This window comes from Schistocerca gregaria, chromosome 8 (genome assembly GCF_023897955.1).
Source record: "Schistocerca gregaria isolate iqSchGreg1 chromosome 8, iqSchGreg1.2, whole genome shotgun sequence".
NCBI lineage: Eukaryota > Metazoa > Arthropoda > Insecta > Orthoptera > Acrididae > Schistocerca > Schistocerca gregaria.
Genome location: NC_064927.1, coordinates 290587175 through 290601206, shown reverse-complemented (window position 1 = coordinate 290601206; position 14032 = coordinate 290587175). Strand labels below are relative to the sequence as shown.

The 14032-nt window shown below is 42.8% G+C and overlaps 1 protein-coding gene across 1 annotated transcript in view; it reads left to right on the top strand.

Annotated features, from left to right (window-relative positions):
- Window positions 1-466: 466 nt before the first annotated feature.
- The window catches only part of LOC126285149 (carboxypeptidase D-like), a 225740-nt gene continuing 212174 nt past the window's right edge, over window positions 467-14032 (top strand). Inside the window, exon 1 of the mRNA XM_049984464.1 lies at window positions 467-1001. Within this exon, the coding sequence (XP_049840421.1) occupies window positions 546-1001 (456 nt within the window). The 5' untranslated portion in view covers window positions 467-545. The remainder of the gene's footprint in view (window positions 1002-14032) is intronic.

The window sequence follows — 14032 nt, the reverse complement described above, 5'->3', positions numbered from 1 at the left end:
TTCGGCGAAAAGGCTCGATTTGGTTGTGGTTGCAGACTGCTCTGTAACGTAACACGAAGTCTGTGTTAGATTGAAAGGTGATCGTTTGGTTGTGAATTGACTACGTTGGCTGAATAGAGATTATGGCAGCAGATTGCCTGTAGAGTAGCGAAATATTTATCTTCGCGCTGTATTTAATCGGTCGATATCAGCCGAACGCCAGTTGTTCTTTGTTCATTTTGGTTGATCATCTAACATGAGCACTGCCATTGTGTGAAACAGTTTCCTGAGTAAGATTGGGAGCATCCGGAGTCAAGACAATTTTTTCTGGCGTTGCTTCCTCCGCTACTAACTGCACCAGTCAACATCACCTTACGTTGAAAGCTTTACACCAGCAAGGGTTTAGAGTAACCACGGCCGCCTGTATTAGAGAGGCAGCAGTGGAGTAACCCCCTTGGAAGAGTTTCTGTATGATATCTTTGTTTGCGTCAGTGATGCGTATGTGACTACTGTGTGACATGGCAGTGTGAATGTCATTGGAAGGGTGATTTGTTTTGGCTGTGGTGATGGCTTCATCGAAATTGTGTGTTGTGTATTTTGTGATATTTGTTTGTTACCAGCGTGGGTATGGGTCTTCAGCTGCGAACGTTGTACAGGATAATGATTTCCGTCCTTATCCAAAGTATGATAATTATTTGGACGTAACCAAAAAATTAAATGAAACTGTTTTACAGTACCCTGAACTCAGTAAGTTTTACAGCATAGGGAAAAGTTTACAGGGACGAGAACTTTGGGTCGTTCAGTTGAGTTCAGATGTCAAAAGTAGGACGTTGTTGAAACCGATGTTTAAGTATGTTGCAAATATGCATGGTGATGAGACTGTTGGCAGACAGCTAATGATTTTTTTAGTTGAATATCTTTTAAAAAATTACGGACGAGATGAACGAGTGACAAGACTGTTGGACACCACTGATATACATATAATGCCGTCCATGAATCCAGATGGTTTCGAGAATTCTGTGGTAAGCACATTACACTATTTGATGTTGTCAGACTTTCCTCATCCTCTACGGTAAGTCTTCCCTGACTTGCGGTTCTGGATGACTCCCGAAATCCACCCCTTTTGCTAGACCTCTCCAGTCCTTTTTCTTCACCCCTCCTCCTTCCTCTTCAGCCTCTCTGCCTGAAGAAGAGAGCCACTGGCTCGGTAATCTTGCCTATCCCAACCGTCTATTATGTGTGTGTTGTGGCGCCGCTTGGTGAATACATTATCTATCCAATTAAATATTTTTGCGGAGTAACTAGTAACTCAATATTACACCAAAATGAAATGGGCTCACAATGGCAGAAATAGTAGCATAAATGATCGTGTTGGGTCTGACAGATCCGTGCGCGTGGAAGACTGTTAAATAAAGACTAAACAAAACAAAACCTCATCCACGATGCCGACGCTTTCTCTCTGCTGTTTCAGGAAGCACTCAAGTCATATCAGCAACTGTAAGAATATAAAATTCAATGAATCAATGACTAGCAGAACTCAAATACCCACCCCGACCATTGTAGGATTAAATGTGCTGACTTTATCGGACATGTTTTATGTATACATGATAATAAGGTGACAGAGTTTCTAGGTTGCAAGTTAGCAACACAATATTGTGCCTAGTTTCAAGTTAGCAACACAATTGGCCTACTGTGCCTATAGACAGTGACATCATTGACAAGACAGAGATGCAGCCCCCAACTACTTATCAGCTGATTACATAAAGAACACAAAAACATTAGAAAATAGAACCTAATCTACTAATGGGAGTGAATGGGTTTTGAGCAAGGATGATTTTGGATACATCACAGCCAATGCAGTACTTTGGAAGTTTGTTGAGTAACTCACATTTTAGTGCAGGAGAACACAGTTTGTAAGTTTGACTGGGGAGTACCCATATGCCCTCACTTCATTCACTGTAAACACAGCTCTCAGGTGAATGTTGAGTGAAGACAATACCCCTTTAGGCAGACAAGCAAGTCTGTTTGCTAGCCAGATGTCAATGATGGTTAACTACTGAGCACAAATGACAGTCCAGGGTCTTCGTCAACAGGTACAACACAAAGCTTGCTGCACGTGGTGGCTGGTTGTGACAAATGAGGCCATGGTGGTCTACAGCTGCCATTAAACCTGCCATGGGTGTTTTCTCATACGACCTGATGCTGGCGGATGTATCTTCCTGTGCCATACCTAGCAACCTTGCTTGACTTATGCTTAATTATATTGACTGATGTATCAGTGGATCACTCCACTTGGCACATAGGGATGGGGGAGTTAGCCCATAGGGTCATAACTGTTCTGGCCTATGCAGGGAAGGATGAGGTTGCATGCAGACTGTTGTGGAGGCTGGAGCACATCTTTGGATGCTGCTGGTGGTTAGCACCGGACAGGTGATCGTGGTTCATACTTGATGCTAGGTGGTGATTCTGGAGAAGGGTAATGTCAGATCCAGATCGGGCAGGAGGCATTGTGCATATTATCCAGGTCCAGATCCATAGAGGTGATGGACAGCAGCTGGAGAACTGGAAATTCCAGATGCCCACCATCTAGGATGTTGTCCTGGAAACAGACTTCTAGTCTGCTGTTGTTGGTCCTTCGTGGTGGGAGAGGCATGCTGCTGCCTCTGATTTGGGAGATCTGGAGGTGTGTTTGCCCTGGTTGGTACAAATGAAGCCGGTTCCAGTGTCAGCAAAGGATGCCTCAAGGTCTGGCTACCAGGACCTTGTTGGCCAGTGAAGAAGTCTCTGATCCAGCCTGGCTTATGTCCAGAGGTGCGCGTTGAGCCAGGCACATCCCCATTAATAGGTTTGGCTCTTACTCCTCTTCTACTGATGGAGACTGTAACAGATCAAACAAAGAATGACGACGGCTTCTGTGCAAGAAGTTTGCTGGGCTTTGATCGTAGTTTGATGTTGCCTGGTAAGAGAATGAATAGGAAGGCGTTGTAGAATCGATAGCCATGGATGTCAGTAGCTTTTCTGTCCATTTTTCAAGAAAGCCAATGTATGAAAACTGCAGTCCTGTATTTGTGACAAGATCTTGTGGAGCTCCTTCAATAGAAGAAAATAGTTGCCAGTGCCTTAGTGATGTTCACAATTATGGTCTGTTGCATTTTGATGCTGTATGGGAAAATAGAATATGTATTTGTTCAAAATCGACCACATGGCCCCCCAGTAGTGCTTCCATGAAATCCATATGCATGATTAGGTTCGCCACATACACAATAACCTCATTGACCTGTGACCAAAGTGTGTGTTGCTGGCTCAGATTCTTCTTGCTGGAAATGCCCCACTGGGACTGGTGCAAGGGTCACTATACATAAGAGCACAGGAACTCTGGAGTCACCACTCAACACTGAGTTATCTTTACTCAATAATATGGGGTCTTTGAAAATAAAAAGGTCATGGTGCCATGAAAAAGAATAACAAAGTTCTGCAGAGGCTGCCAAAAGCAGGGCCTGCAGCCATCGCTTTGTATGAACCGGAAAACATGACTTGAGTGTAGGTACCTAAGTGTGGATGCTGTGACATCCCTGTAAGTGATGGCAAAAGTGAATCAAAGGAAAAGCAGTTTCTTGTATATCAAATTTGCTTGCTAAGCCGATGCATGATAATGAATGGATTAGTGATATTTTGATGAGAAAGTAGCCCAGCATTGTAACTTCTGAGGTATCTGTTCAAGCAACCTTTGACTTAGGGCCAAATGTAGACGGCAGTGGCTTTTTATCTTTGATAAAATAAAATTGGTTGACATATATGAAAATACGGCACTTCTGGATCACAGAGTTAATTGTTAGTCTCTCTTTTTCTGCATGGGAATAATTTTCTTGAACCATAGTGAATGTGGTAGAAGTCGGTGCAAGATGTCACAAGATGTCATTCCAATCAGACGGCCGGAGTGGCCGAGCGGTTCTAGATGCTACAGTCTGGAACCGCGCGACAGCTACGGTTGCAAGTTCAAATCCTGCCTCGGGCATGGATGTGTGTGATGTCCTTAGGTTAGTTAGGTTTAAGTAGTTCTAAGTTCTAGGGGACTAATGATCTTAGAAGTTAAGTTCCATAGTGCTCAGAGCCATTTTTCATTCCAACCCATTTTGCTTACTTACGCATTAGAACAACCCTAATACGATATGGTGTCATGTCCATAGTCAACAAGGGTAGTAATTGAGGCTGTACAAGGTAATGGAAGGAGCAATTTGAAGATGTTGCTTCAGCTTAAGAAATGATTGGTGACCGTCTGTGGACCATTGGAAATGGACATCATCTCTCCACAACTGATTCAACAGATGGGCTGTCAATACAAATTGGAGGATAAATCAGGCATCATATGTAACATTGCCCATAATAATGTGCAGATTTTGTGCTGTAGGAATGTTGCAAATGGCTGACATGGTGTAAGGCCTTCTCGGCTAAGGATATATCCAGTATACCTATTGGAAGGCTGGAAGAAAGAGCATTTGGCAAGCTACACCTTAACCTGTATTACAAATGTATGAGAAACACTCGCTGGAGATCAACATGTGATCATCCATCCTGTCACCACTCTGTCGTCCAGATAAATAGTGCATTGTGGAATATTGACAAAAGTTTGTTCTAAAAATTTCTGAAAGATTTATGGTGTATTAGGAATATTGAAAGATAACTTGCTATATTGATAGAGACCATGAAGAGTATTTAATACCAGAATAGCTTTGGACATCTTGTCAAAAGGAATTTGAAAAAAAGCTTCTGAAAAATTTGTCTTAGAGAAATATTTACCCCTGCCAATTTTGAAAACAGGTAATTAAGATCCAGAATGGATTATGAGTCCACAATTGACAAAGCAATTATCGTAATCCTCAAGTCCCCACAAAGGTGTAAAGCACCACCTGGTTTCTCAAAGATGACTAAACATGATGCCCGTCTGCTGTAAGAAATCGGCTCAGCACCTGTAACTCCTATAAGAGATCCAGTTCATTATAATCATCCCACAAGGCAATAAATATCTGGTATGCTGTAAAATATAGTACTGACTAATGTTTTAACATAATATGGGTGAAAAAAATTAGAACCTATTTCCACTTAGGTTCTGCTATTACGAAGAAAGGAAGGGTTCTGGTTACTTGCTTGTACACTAATTCCAGAACTACTTGGCTGGGTATAAGATTTTCATAACAAGGTTAAGTCCACAGCTCAGTTGCTATCAATTTTAATGAGATCCCAGTCTTAGATATATAGGCTGATTAATAATCGAGATTGAGGCCGCTAAATCAAAAAGGAATAAAAGGTCAATACCATGGACCATTCTTGAGAGCATAAGATGGGGTGAGACTATCTTTCTCTGGAAATATAAGCTATATGATCCTGGTGAAAACACTTCCGATAAACATAATATAAATTGGCTATCTGGGTATAGCATGTTTAAAACTTGTTTAATCTACATCCATACTCCGCAAGCCACCTGACGGTGTGCGGCGGAAGGTATCCTGAGTACCTCTATCGGTTCTCCCTTCTATTCCAGTCTAGTATTGTTCGTGGAAAGAACGATTGTTGGTATGCTTCTGTGTGGGTTCTAATCTCTCTGATTTTATCCTCGTGGTCTCTTCGCGAGATATACGTAGGAGGGAGCAATATACTGCTTGACTCTTCGGTGAAGGTATGTTCTCGAAACTTCAACAAAAGCCCGTGCTGAGCCACTGAGCGTCTCTCCTGTAGAGTCTTCCACTGGAGTTTATCTATCATCTCCGTAACACTTTCATGATTACTAAGTGATCCTGTAACGAAGCGCGCTGCTCTCTGTTGGATCTTCTCTATCTCTTCTATCAACTCTATCTGGTACGGATCCCACACTGCTGAGCAGTATTCAAGCAGTGGGCGAACAAGCATACTATAACCTACTTTCTTTGTTTTCGGATTGCATTTCCTTAGGATTCTCCAATGAATCTTAGTCTGCTTTACCGATGATCAACTTTCTATGATCATTCCATTTTAAATCATTCCTAATGAGTACTCCCAGATAATTTATGGAATTAACTGCTTCCAGTATATTGTGAATAGCAACGGTCCTATGACACTCCCCTGCGGCACACCTGAAATCACTCTTACTTCGGAAGACTTCTCTCCATTGAGAATGACATGCTGCGTTCTGTTATCTAGGAACTCCTCAATCCAATCACACAATTGGTCTGATAGTCCATATGCTCTTACTTTGTTCATTAAACGACTCTGGGGAACTGTATCGAACGCCTTGCGGAAGTCAAGAAACACGGAATCTACCTGTGAACCCGTGTCTATGGCCCTCTGAGTCTTGTGGACGAATAGCCGAAGCTGGGTTTCACACGATCATCTTTTTCGAGCCCCATGCTGATTCCTACAGAGTAGATTTCTAGTCTCCAGAAAAGTCATTATACTGGAACATAATACGTGTTCCAAAATTCTACAACTGATCGACGTTAGAGATATAGGTCTATAGTTCTGCACATCTGTTCGATGTCCCTTCTTGAAAGCGGGGATGACCTGTGCCCTTTTCCAATCCTTTGGAACGCTTCGCTCTTCTAGAGACCTACGGTACACCGCTGCAAGAAGGGGGGCAAGTTCCTTTGCGTACTCTGTGTAAAATCGAACTGTTATCCCATCAGGTCCAGTGGCCTTTCCTCTTGTGAGCGATTTTAATTGTTTCTCTATCCCTCTGTCATCTATTTTGATATCTACCATTTTGTCATCTGTGCGACAATCTAGAGAAGGAACTACAGTGCCGTCTTCTTCTGTGAAACAGTTTTGGAAAGAGAAATTTAGTATTTCGGCCTTTAGTCTGTCATCCTCTGTTTCAGTACCATTTTAGACACAGCGTGTCTGGACATTTTGTTTTGATCCACCTACTGCTTTGACATAAGACCAAAATTTCTTAGGATTTTCTGCCAAGTCAGTACATAGAACTTTACTTTCGAATCTGCATTTTGGTATGATTGCAAAGTTTTAAATGATTCATTTTACATAATAGTATTCTTATCATGTACCTATAAGCCATAAATACACATTTCCTGTTTTCTGTAAAACCAATGGCGAGGAAGAAAGCAAAACAGCACCTTTTTGTGTACAATTTTTGTTTCAAATTATATACACTGATGGACAAAAATTGCAACCCCGAGGAGGAGTTCTGCAACATAAACAAAAGTTGGTAGATGGGTTTCTATGTCTGAAAGATGACGCCTGAGAAACTCAATGTTCCTACTGTGATGTTGCAGAAAGACTTGGCAGGAATGTAGCAATTGTATGTGATTGCAGACAGTGGTGGTCAGAAGAATGTACGTTCGCAAGAAGACTGGACTCTGGGCGGCCATGTGACGCTACCGAGATGGAAAAACATTTTGTTCGGTGTGTGGCTCTGTCACATCATACTGCAACCGCACTTGATCAGTAGTTGGCACAAGTGTGACACAACAAACTGCTACAAATCAGTTTTTTTCTAGGGCTGGTCCGAGCCAGACACCCTGTAACGTGCATTCCACTGACCCTGAACCATTTGTGACTTGATTGGCGGGAGGGAGGGCGTAGGTCTCTAGTGTTTTCTGATGAAAGCTGGGTCTGTGTTGGTGCCAGTGATGGCTGTGTGTTGGTTAGGAGGAGGCCAGTTGAGGCCCTGCAGTTAACCTGCATGTGTGCTAGACACACTGGACCTACACCTGGATTTATGATCTGGTGTGTGATTTTGTATGACAACAGGAGCACTCTTGTGGTTAATCTACACACCTTAACTGCAAAATTGTATGTCAGTGTAACGATTTGACCAATTGTCCTGCCATTCAAGAACAGCATTCCAAGAGGTGTTTACCAACTGGATAATGCTCACCCGTGTACTGCTGTTGTAACCCAACATGTTCTAGAGAATGCCAACATGTTGTCTTGGCCTGTCCAATCACCAGATCTGTCTCTAATCAAGCACATATGGAAAATCATTGAACGACAACCCAATGTCATCCACAAACAGTTTAACAGTCCGCATATTGACTGCACAAGGGCAACAGAAATGGAACTCCATCCCACAAACTGACATCCGGCATGCACATTTTCACGCTTGCCTTCATCATTCTGGTGCTTACAGCAGTTATTAATGTGCCAGAATTTCTCATTTTCAATGGCTTATCTTGTACTTACAGTAACCTGTGATATTGCAGTGCTAACCACTCAAATATTTTAAATACACAAATGTATTCCCAAAATTTCATTACTCTACATTAATTACTTTTTATTGTTGCAATTTTTTCATCAGAGAGAGAATATAAATGTGAGAAACAATTTGTGTAATGGTTTACATGCTTTGCTTTAATATTTGAAACTGACTGCAAAAATGAAACTGATATATAGTCCATATCAATTCAGGCAGGCTAGGAAAAACTTCATAGTCTCATATGTTGTTGAATTTAGCATGGATTAAAATGAAGGAGTAAGTAAGGAACAAGTATTTTTTTGTTTTCTCCGAAAAAATTTCGGTAATTTCCAAGAATGTTTGCTTATCTAAGTCGCGGCCTCCAAACGACAGATATTGAACGTGCGATTCTAAATCGAGCACGCGACTGTGCTGGTGGGCATTATGATAAATTATTTGTGAGTTGCTAGAGAAACCCAAGTGATTTATGTCGGCAGTGAGTGGGATGTCTGGTATTGTAGACGTTTATTCAGCTGATTGCATCACGTGGGAAGAATCTAATTCCATGCTTATACAATGTAGAAAATTGTTGGAATTTTTGTTGGAAATATGGACTAGTAGCAGACGATGAAAGGAGGAAATGTGTAGACTGTGGTGGGCCGAAGTCTATAAAAGTTTGTAAGAAGAGTTCTGGTAGTGAAATACCTTTACAATTTCATTCCGGTAACTGTGGTAAACAAACGACTGCCAAGAAGAATATATGGTTTGACTATTCCAAATTATCAATCCAGACCAGCATAATTCTTGTATCTTGCTGGATTTAGGGACTACACCCTGCAAGCAAGAGCATCAGAAACTGACTGACCTACCAATACCATGTGCGAGTATTTTGGGTTTTGCCGAGATGTGTGTTATGTAATAGTGACAAACAACAGTGTACTGATCGGTGGGCCAAATAAAATTGTTGAAGTGGCCGAATCACGTATAGCAAGAAGGAAAGAACAGAGAGGACGATCTTTAAAGAATGAAATCAAACATATTTGGGTATTCAGTGGTATAGAACGAGAGTCCCTAAAGTGCTTTGTGGTAAGAGTGTTCTCCAGAGACAAGGTAACTTTAGTCAGTTTGATAAAGCATTTTATACTGTCCAGTAACAAAGTGATTACAGACGGCCTTCAGTCCTACAAGATACTGTAGAGTTCGTGTCTTCTAATGGCCCCAGTGGACACATGCAGATCAAGCGACTGTGAAAATCAGTGAAGTCTTCCATTAAAAGAGAAGCATGTCCAGGAGAAAGAGTCCAACTCTACTTGTTTCAGTATTTGTATTTCAATAACCCCTGTTTGCAGTTGAAGATTTGTATGCATTGCTAGCAAAGCATGTGCTGATTCATGTCCTGTGTCATCACTTATAACTGCAACACTTTTGGTTTAATTTTGAAAATATGTCACTCCTGTAAAAATTGAAACCTGGTCATTACTCCAATGATATCATTGTACCTCTTGTGGGAGAATTACAGACCAGTTCTCAGCAAAATCACAGTGAGGCACTAAACTTATTTCTTCAGCCTGTACACACCTTTTCACTTCTGCAATGTGTTGTTGCAATTTCTTCGTCTACATCTACATACATACTCTGCAATCCACCATACGGTGCGTGGCAGAGGGTACCTCATACCACAACTAGCATCTTCTCTCCCTGTTCCACTCTCAAACAGGATGAGGGGGAAAATGTGTGCCTGTATGCCTCTGTACGAGCCCTTATCTCTCTTATCTTATCTTTATAGTCTTTCTGTGAAATATAAGTTGGTGGCAGTAAAACTGTACTGCAATCAGCCTCAAATGCTGGTTCTCTAAATTTCCTCAGTAGCGATTCACTAAAAGAACGCCTCCTTTCCTCCAGAGACTCCCACCTGAGTTCCTGAAGCATTTCCGTAACACTCGCGTGATGATCAAACGTACCAGTAACAAATCTAGCAGCCCGCCTCTGAATTGCTTCTACATCCTCCCTTAATTCAACTGGATAGGGATCCCAAATTCTCGAGCAGTACTCAAGAATAGGTCGTATTAGTGTTTTATAAGCGGTTTCCTTTACATATGAACCACATCTTCCCAAAATTCTGCCAATGAACCGAAGACAGCTATCCGCCTTCCCCACAACTGCCGTTATATGCGTGTCCCACTTCAGATCACTTTGCAATGTTACGCCCAAATATTTAATTGTATTAAAAACAAAGATTCCGTGACTTACCAAGCGAGAAAGCGCTGGTAAATAGGCACAATAAAAAAACACACAAACACACACACACAATTTCGAGCTTTCGCAACCCATGGTTGCTTCGTCAGGAAAGAGGGATGGAGAGGGAAAGATGAAAGGATGTGGGTTTTAAGGGAGAGGGTAAGGAGTCTTTCCAATCCCGGGAGCGGAAAGACTTACCTTATGGGGAAAAAAGGACAGGTATAAACTCGCGCACACACACACATATCCATCCACACATATACAGGCACAAGCAGACATATTTAAAGGCTTTTTTGCCTTTTTCCTATTCATCTGCATTAATTTACATTTATCTATATTTAGAATTAGCTGCCATTCTTTACACCAATCACAAATCCTGTCCAAGTCATCTTGTATCCTCCTACAGTCACTCAACGATGACACCTTCCCGTACACCACAGCATCATCAGCAAACAGCTGCACATTGCTATCCACCCCATCCAAAACATCATTTGTGCAGATAGAAAACAAACAGCGGACCTACCACACTTCCATGGGGCACTCCAGATGATACCCTCACCTCCGATGAACACTTACCATCGAGGGCAATCTACTGGGTTCTATTACTTAAGAAGTCTTCGAGCCACTCACGTATTTGGGAACCAATCCCATATGCTTGTACCTTAGTTAGGTGTCTGCAGTGGGGCACTGAGTCAAAAGCTTTCTGGAAGTCAAGGAATATGGCATCCGTCTGATACCCTTCATCCATTGTTCGCAAGATATCATGTGGAAAAAGGGTGAGTTGCGTTTCGCAGGAGCGATGCTTTCTAAAGCCTTGCTGATGGATGGACAGCAACTTCTCTGTCTCAAGGAAATTCATTATATTCGAGCTGAAAATATGTTCAACAATCCTGCAACAAACCGATGTTAAGGATATTGGTCTGTAATTTTGAATATCCGTCCTTCTACTCTTCTTATATACAGGTGTCACCTGCACTTTTTTCCAGTTGCTCGGAACTTTACGTTGGGCAAGAGATTCGCGATAAGTGCAAGCTAAGTAAGGATCCAATGCAGTAGAGTACTCTCTGTAAAACCGAATTGAAATCCCATCAGGAACTGGTGATTTATTTATTTTCAACCCATTCAGCTGCTTCACAACCCCAGGGATGTCTATCACTATGTCCTCCATACGGGAATCTGTACGAGACTCAAATGGCAGTACGTTTGTATGATCCTCCTGCGTGAAAGATTTCTCAAATGCTAAATTTAAAATTTCAGCTTTCATTTTGCTGTCTTCCATTGTCAGGCCAGACTGATCAGTGAGTGACTGGATGGAAGCCTTCGACTCGCTTACCGATTTTACGTAAGACCAGAATTTCCTTGGGTTTTCAGCAAGATCTTTTGCTAAGGTATGACGTGGTAGTGGTTCTATGCTTCGCACATTGCTCTTTTTACAGCAGCACGAATCTTTCCTAACTTTTGCCTTTTCTCATTCTCCCGATCTTTTTTGTACCGCCAGTGCAACTGTCTTTGCTTCCTGAGCATTCTCTGAATTGCACTGTTAAACCACTGTGGGTCTTTTCTGTCTGTAACCCACTTTTTCGGTACATACTTGTGCAATGCGTAATTTACAATGTGTTTAAAATTAGCCCATAATTCTTCCACGTCCATCGTACCGGAAGTAAATGAAGTCAATTCATTTACTAAGTGGGATGCTAACAACTGCTTATCTGCTCTTTCTAATAAAAATACTCTCCTAACCTTCTTGACCAACTTTTTAACTTTTGTAACCATAATCGTAATGACAAATCATGATCACTAATCCCTGTCTCAACACTGAAACCGTCAATGAGGTCTGGTCTGTTCGTGGCTGCCAGATTTAAAATATTTCCATTATGCGTTTGCTGTCAATTTAGCTGCTCAAGACAGTTTTCGGATAATGTGTTCAAAAGTAATATACACGATGGCTTGTCTGTACCACCTGTAATGAATCCATAGGCATCCCAGTGTATACTAGGTAGGTTGAAGTCGCCTCCGACTAATATGGCATGATCCGGGTACTTCTGCGGTACAACGTGTAGACTCCCTTTGAATGATTCTAGAACAGTCACGGTGGAACCTGATGGCCGGTAATAACATCCAACAATTAACTTTATTTCTCCTAGCCCTGTTAAACGTGTCCAGATAACTTCACAATCACACTCTACTTCGACCACAGTAGGCACAATATTTTTGTCAACAGCAATGAAGACACCACCTCCTACGGTGTCTGATCTTTCTTTCCGATACACGTTTCGACCCTCACTAAATATTTCAGAACTTTCTATCCCAGGGTTGAGCCAGGTCTCAGTCCCAAGAATAATTTGTGTGCCACACACCTCCTGGAGGGCAGTAAATTCAGGAATTTTATTCTGAACACTCTGAAAATTTACTGCTAATATCTTGATAGCTGAAGTGTCTTTACACAGAGCGTGTCCCGATTTCTCTGCCTGCACGTCGACTGGTGAGTGTTCATTATGACACCTCGCTCTACTGCCTAGCCTAAAAAACCCCATGTGCACGCCACAAGAACTTTGCCACTCGAGTAGCTGCTTCCTTTGTGTAGTGCACCCCTGACCTATCTAGGGGCATCCTACAATTCCTCACCTAATAGTGCAAGTCTAGAAATCTGCAGCCAAGACCGTCACAGAGTCGACGAAGCCTCTGGTTGAGACTCTCCACTCGGCTCCAAACCAAAGGACCCCGATCCACTCTGGAACGATGCTGTAAATAGAGAGCTCTGCTTGCACCCCGTGTGTGAGGGCAGCAGTCTTCACCAAATCTGCCAGCCGCCTGTACAAACTGAGGATTGCGTCAGAACCCAAGCGACAGGTATCATTGATGCTGACGTGAGCAACTACTTGCAGACGACTGCACCCCGTACGCTCGATAGCTGCAGGCAAGGCCGCCTCCACATCTTGGATTAGACGCCCCGGCAGACAAACCAAGCACACGTTGAAATTCTTTCCAGCCCTGTGCGCAATTTCCCTAAGGGGATCCATCACCCGCCTAACATTGGAGCTCCCAATAACCTGCAACTCTTTGCCCCCGTGTGTTTGCTTGGGCCCTGCTGAAGGAGTGGCCACCTGCCCACTGACAGGATGAACGGGCGAGGCCAGCCAGCCAGCCAGCCTCCACATTGACCCTGCGCCTCAAGCGACGCGAACACGCTGCAGTCTGCCACTCACCCTGAGGTGAGGGCGGCCCCAACGCGTCGGGTACACTAGAAGGTGCCTTTGCAGCTGAGTCAGCAGATGCAGCAAGCGACCTGGGGTGTCTCAAGTGACATGCCCTCCGCTGTCACTGCACCTCGGGGCACCAGCCTGAAGGCGACTGACCGTGGCCAACAGCATGATCAGCTGCTTGGGAACTGCGGCCAGTTCCTTCTGCGCTCGCACACAGCACGTACACACCCTATCCATCATACTGCTAATATCTGGATGCATAGAGTTGCGACAAGTAAAACACCAATATGCTACTGCACAGTTGCATCACCAGCGCCAGATTGAGCTGCGATATATGAACAATTACTTATGAACTAAGCAAACAAAGGACCACGACTACGCCACTATACAGATATTACAATGCGATCCTACCCATGTCTTAGCACAAAATATATATTGCTGTTAGTGG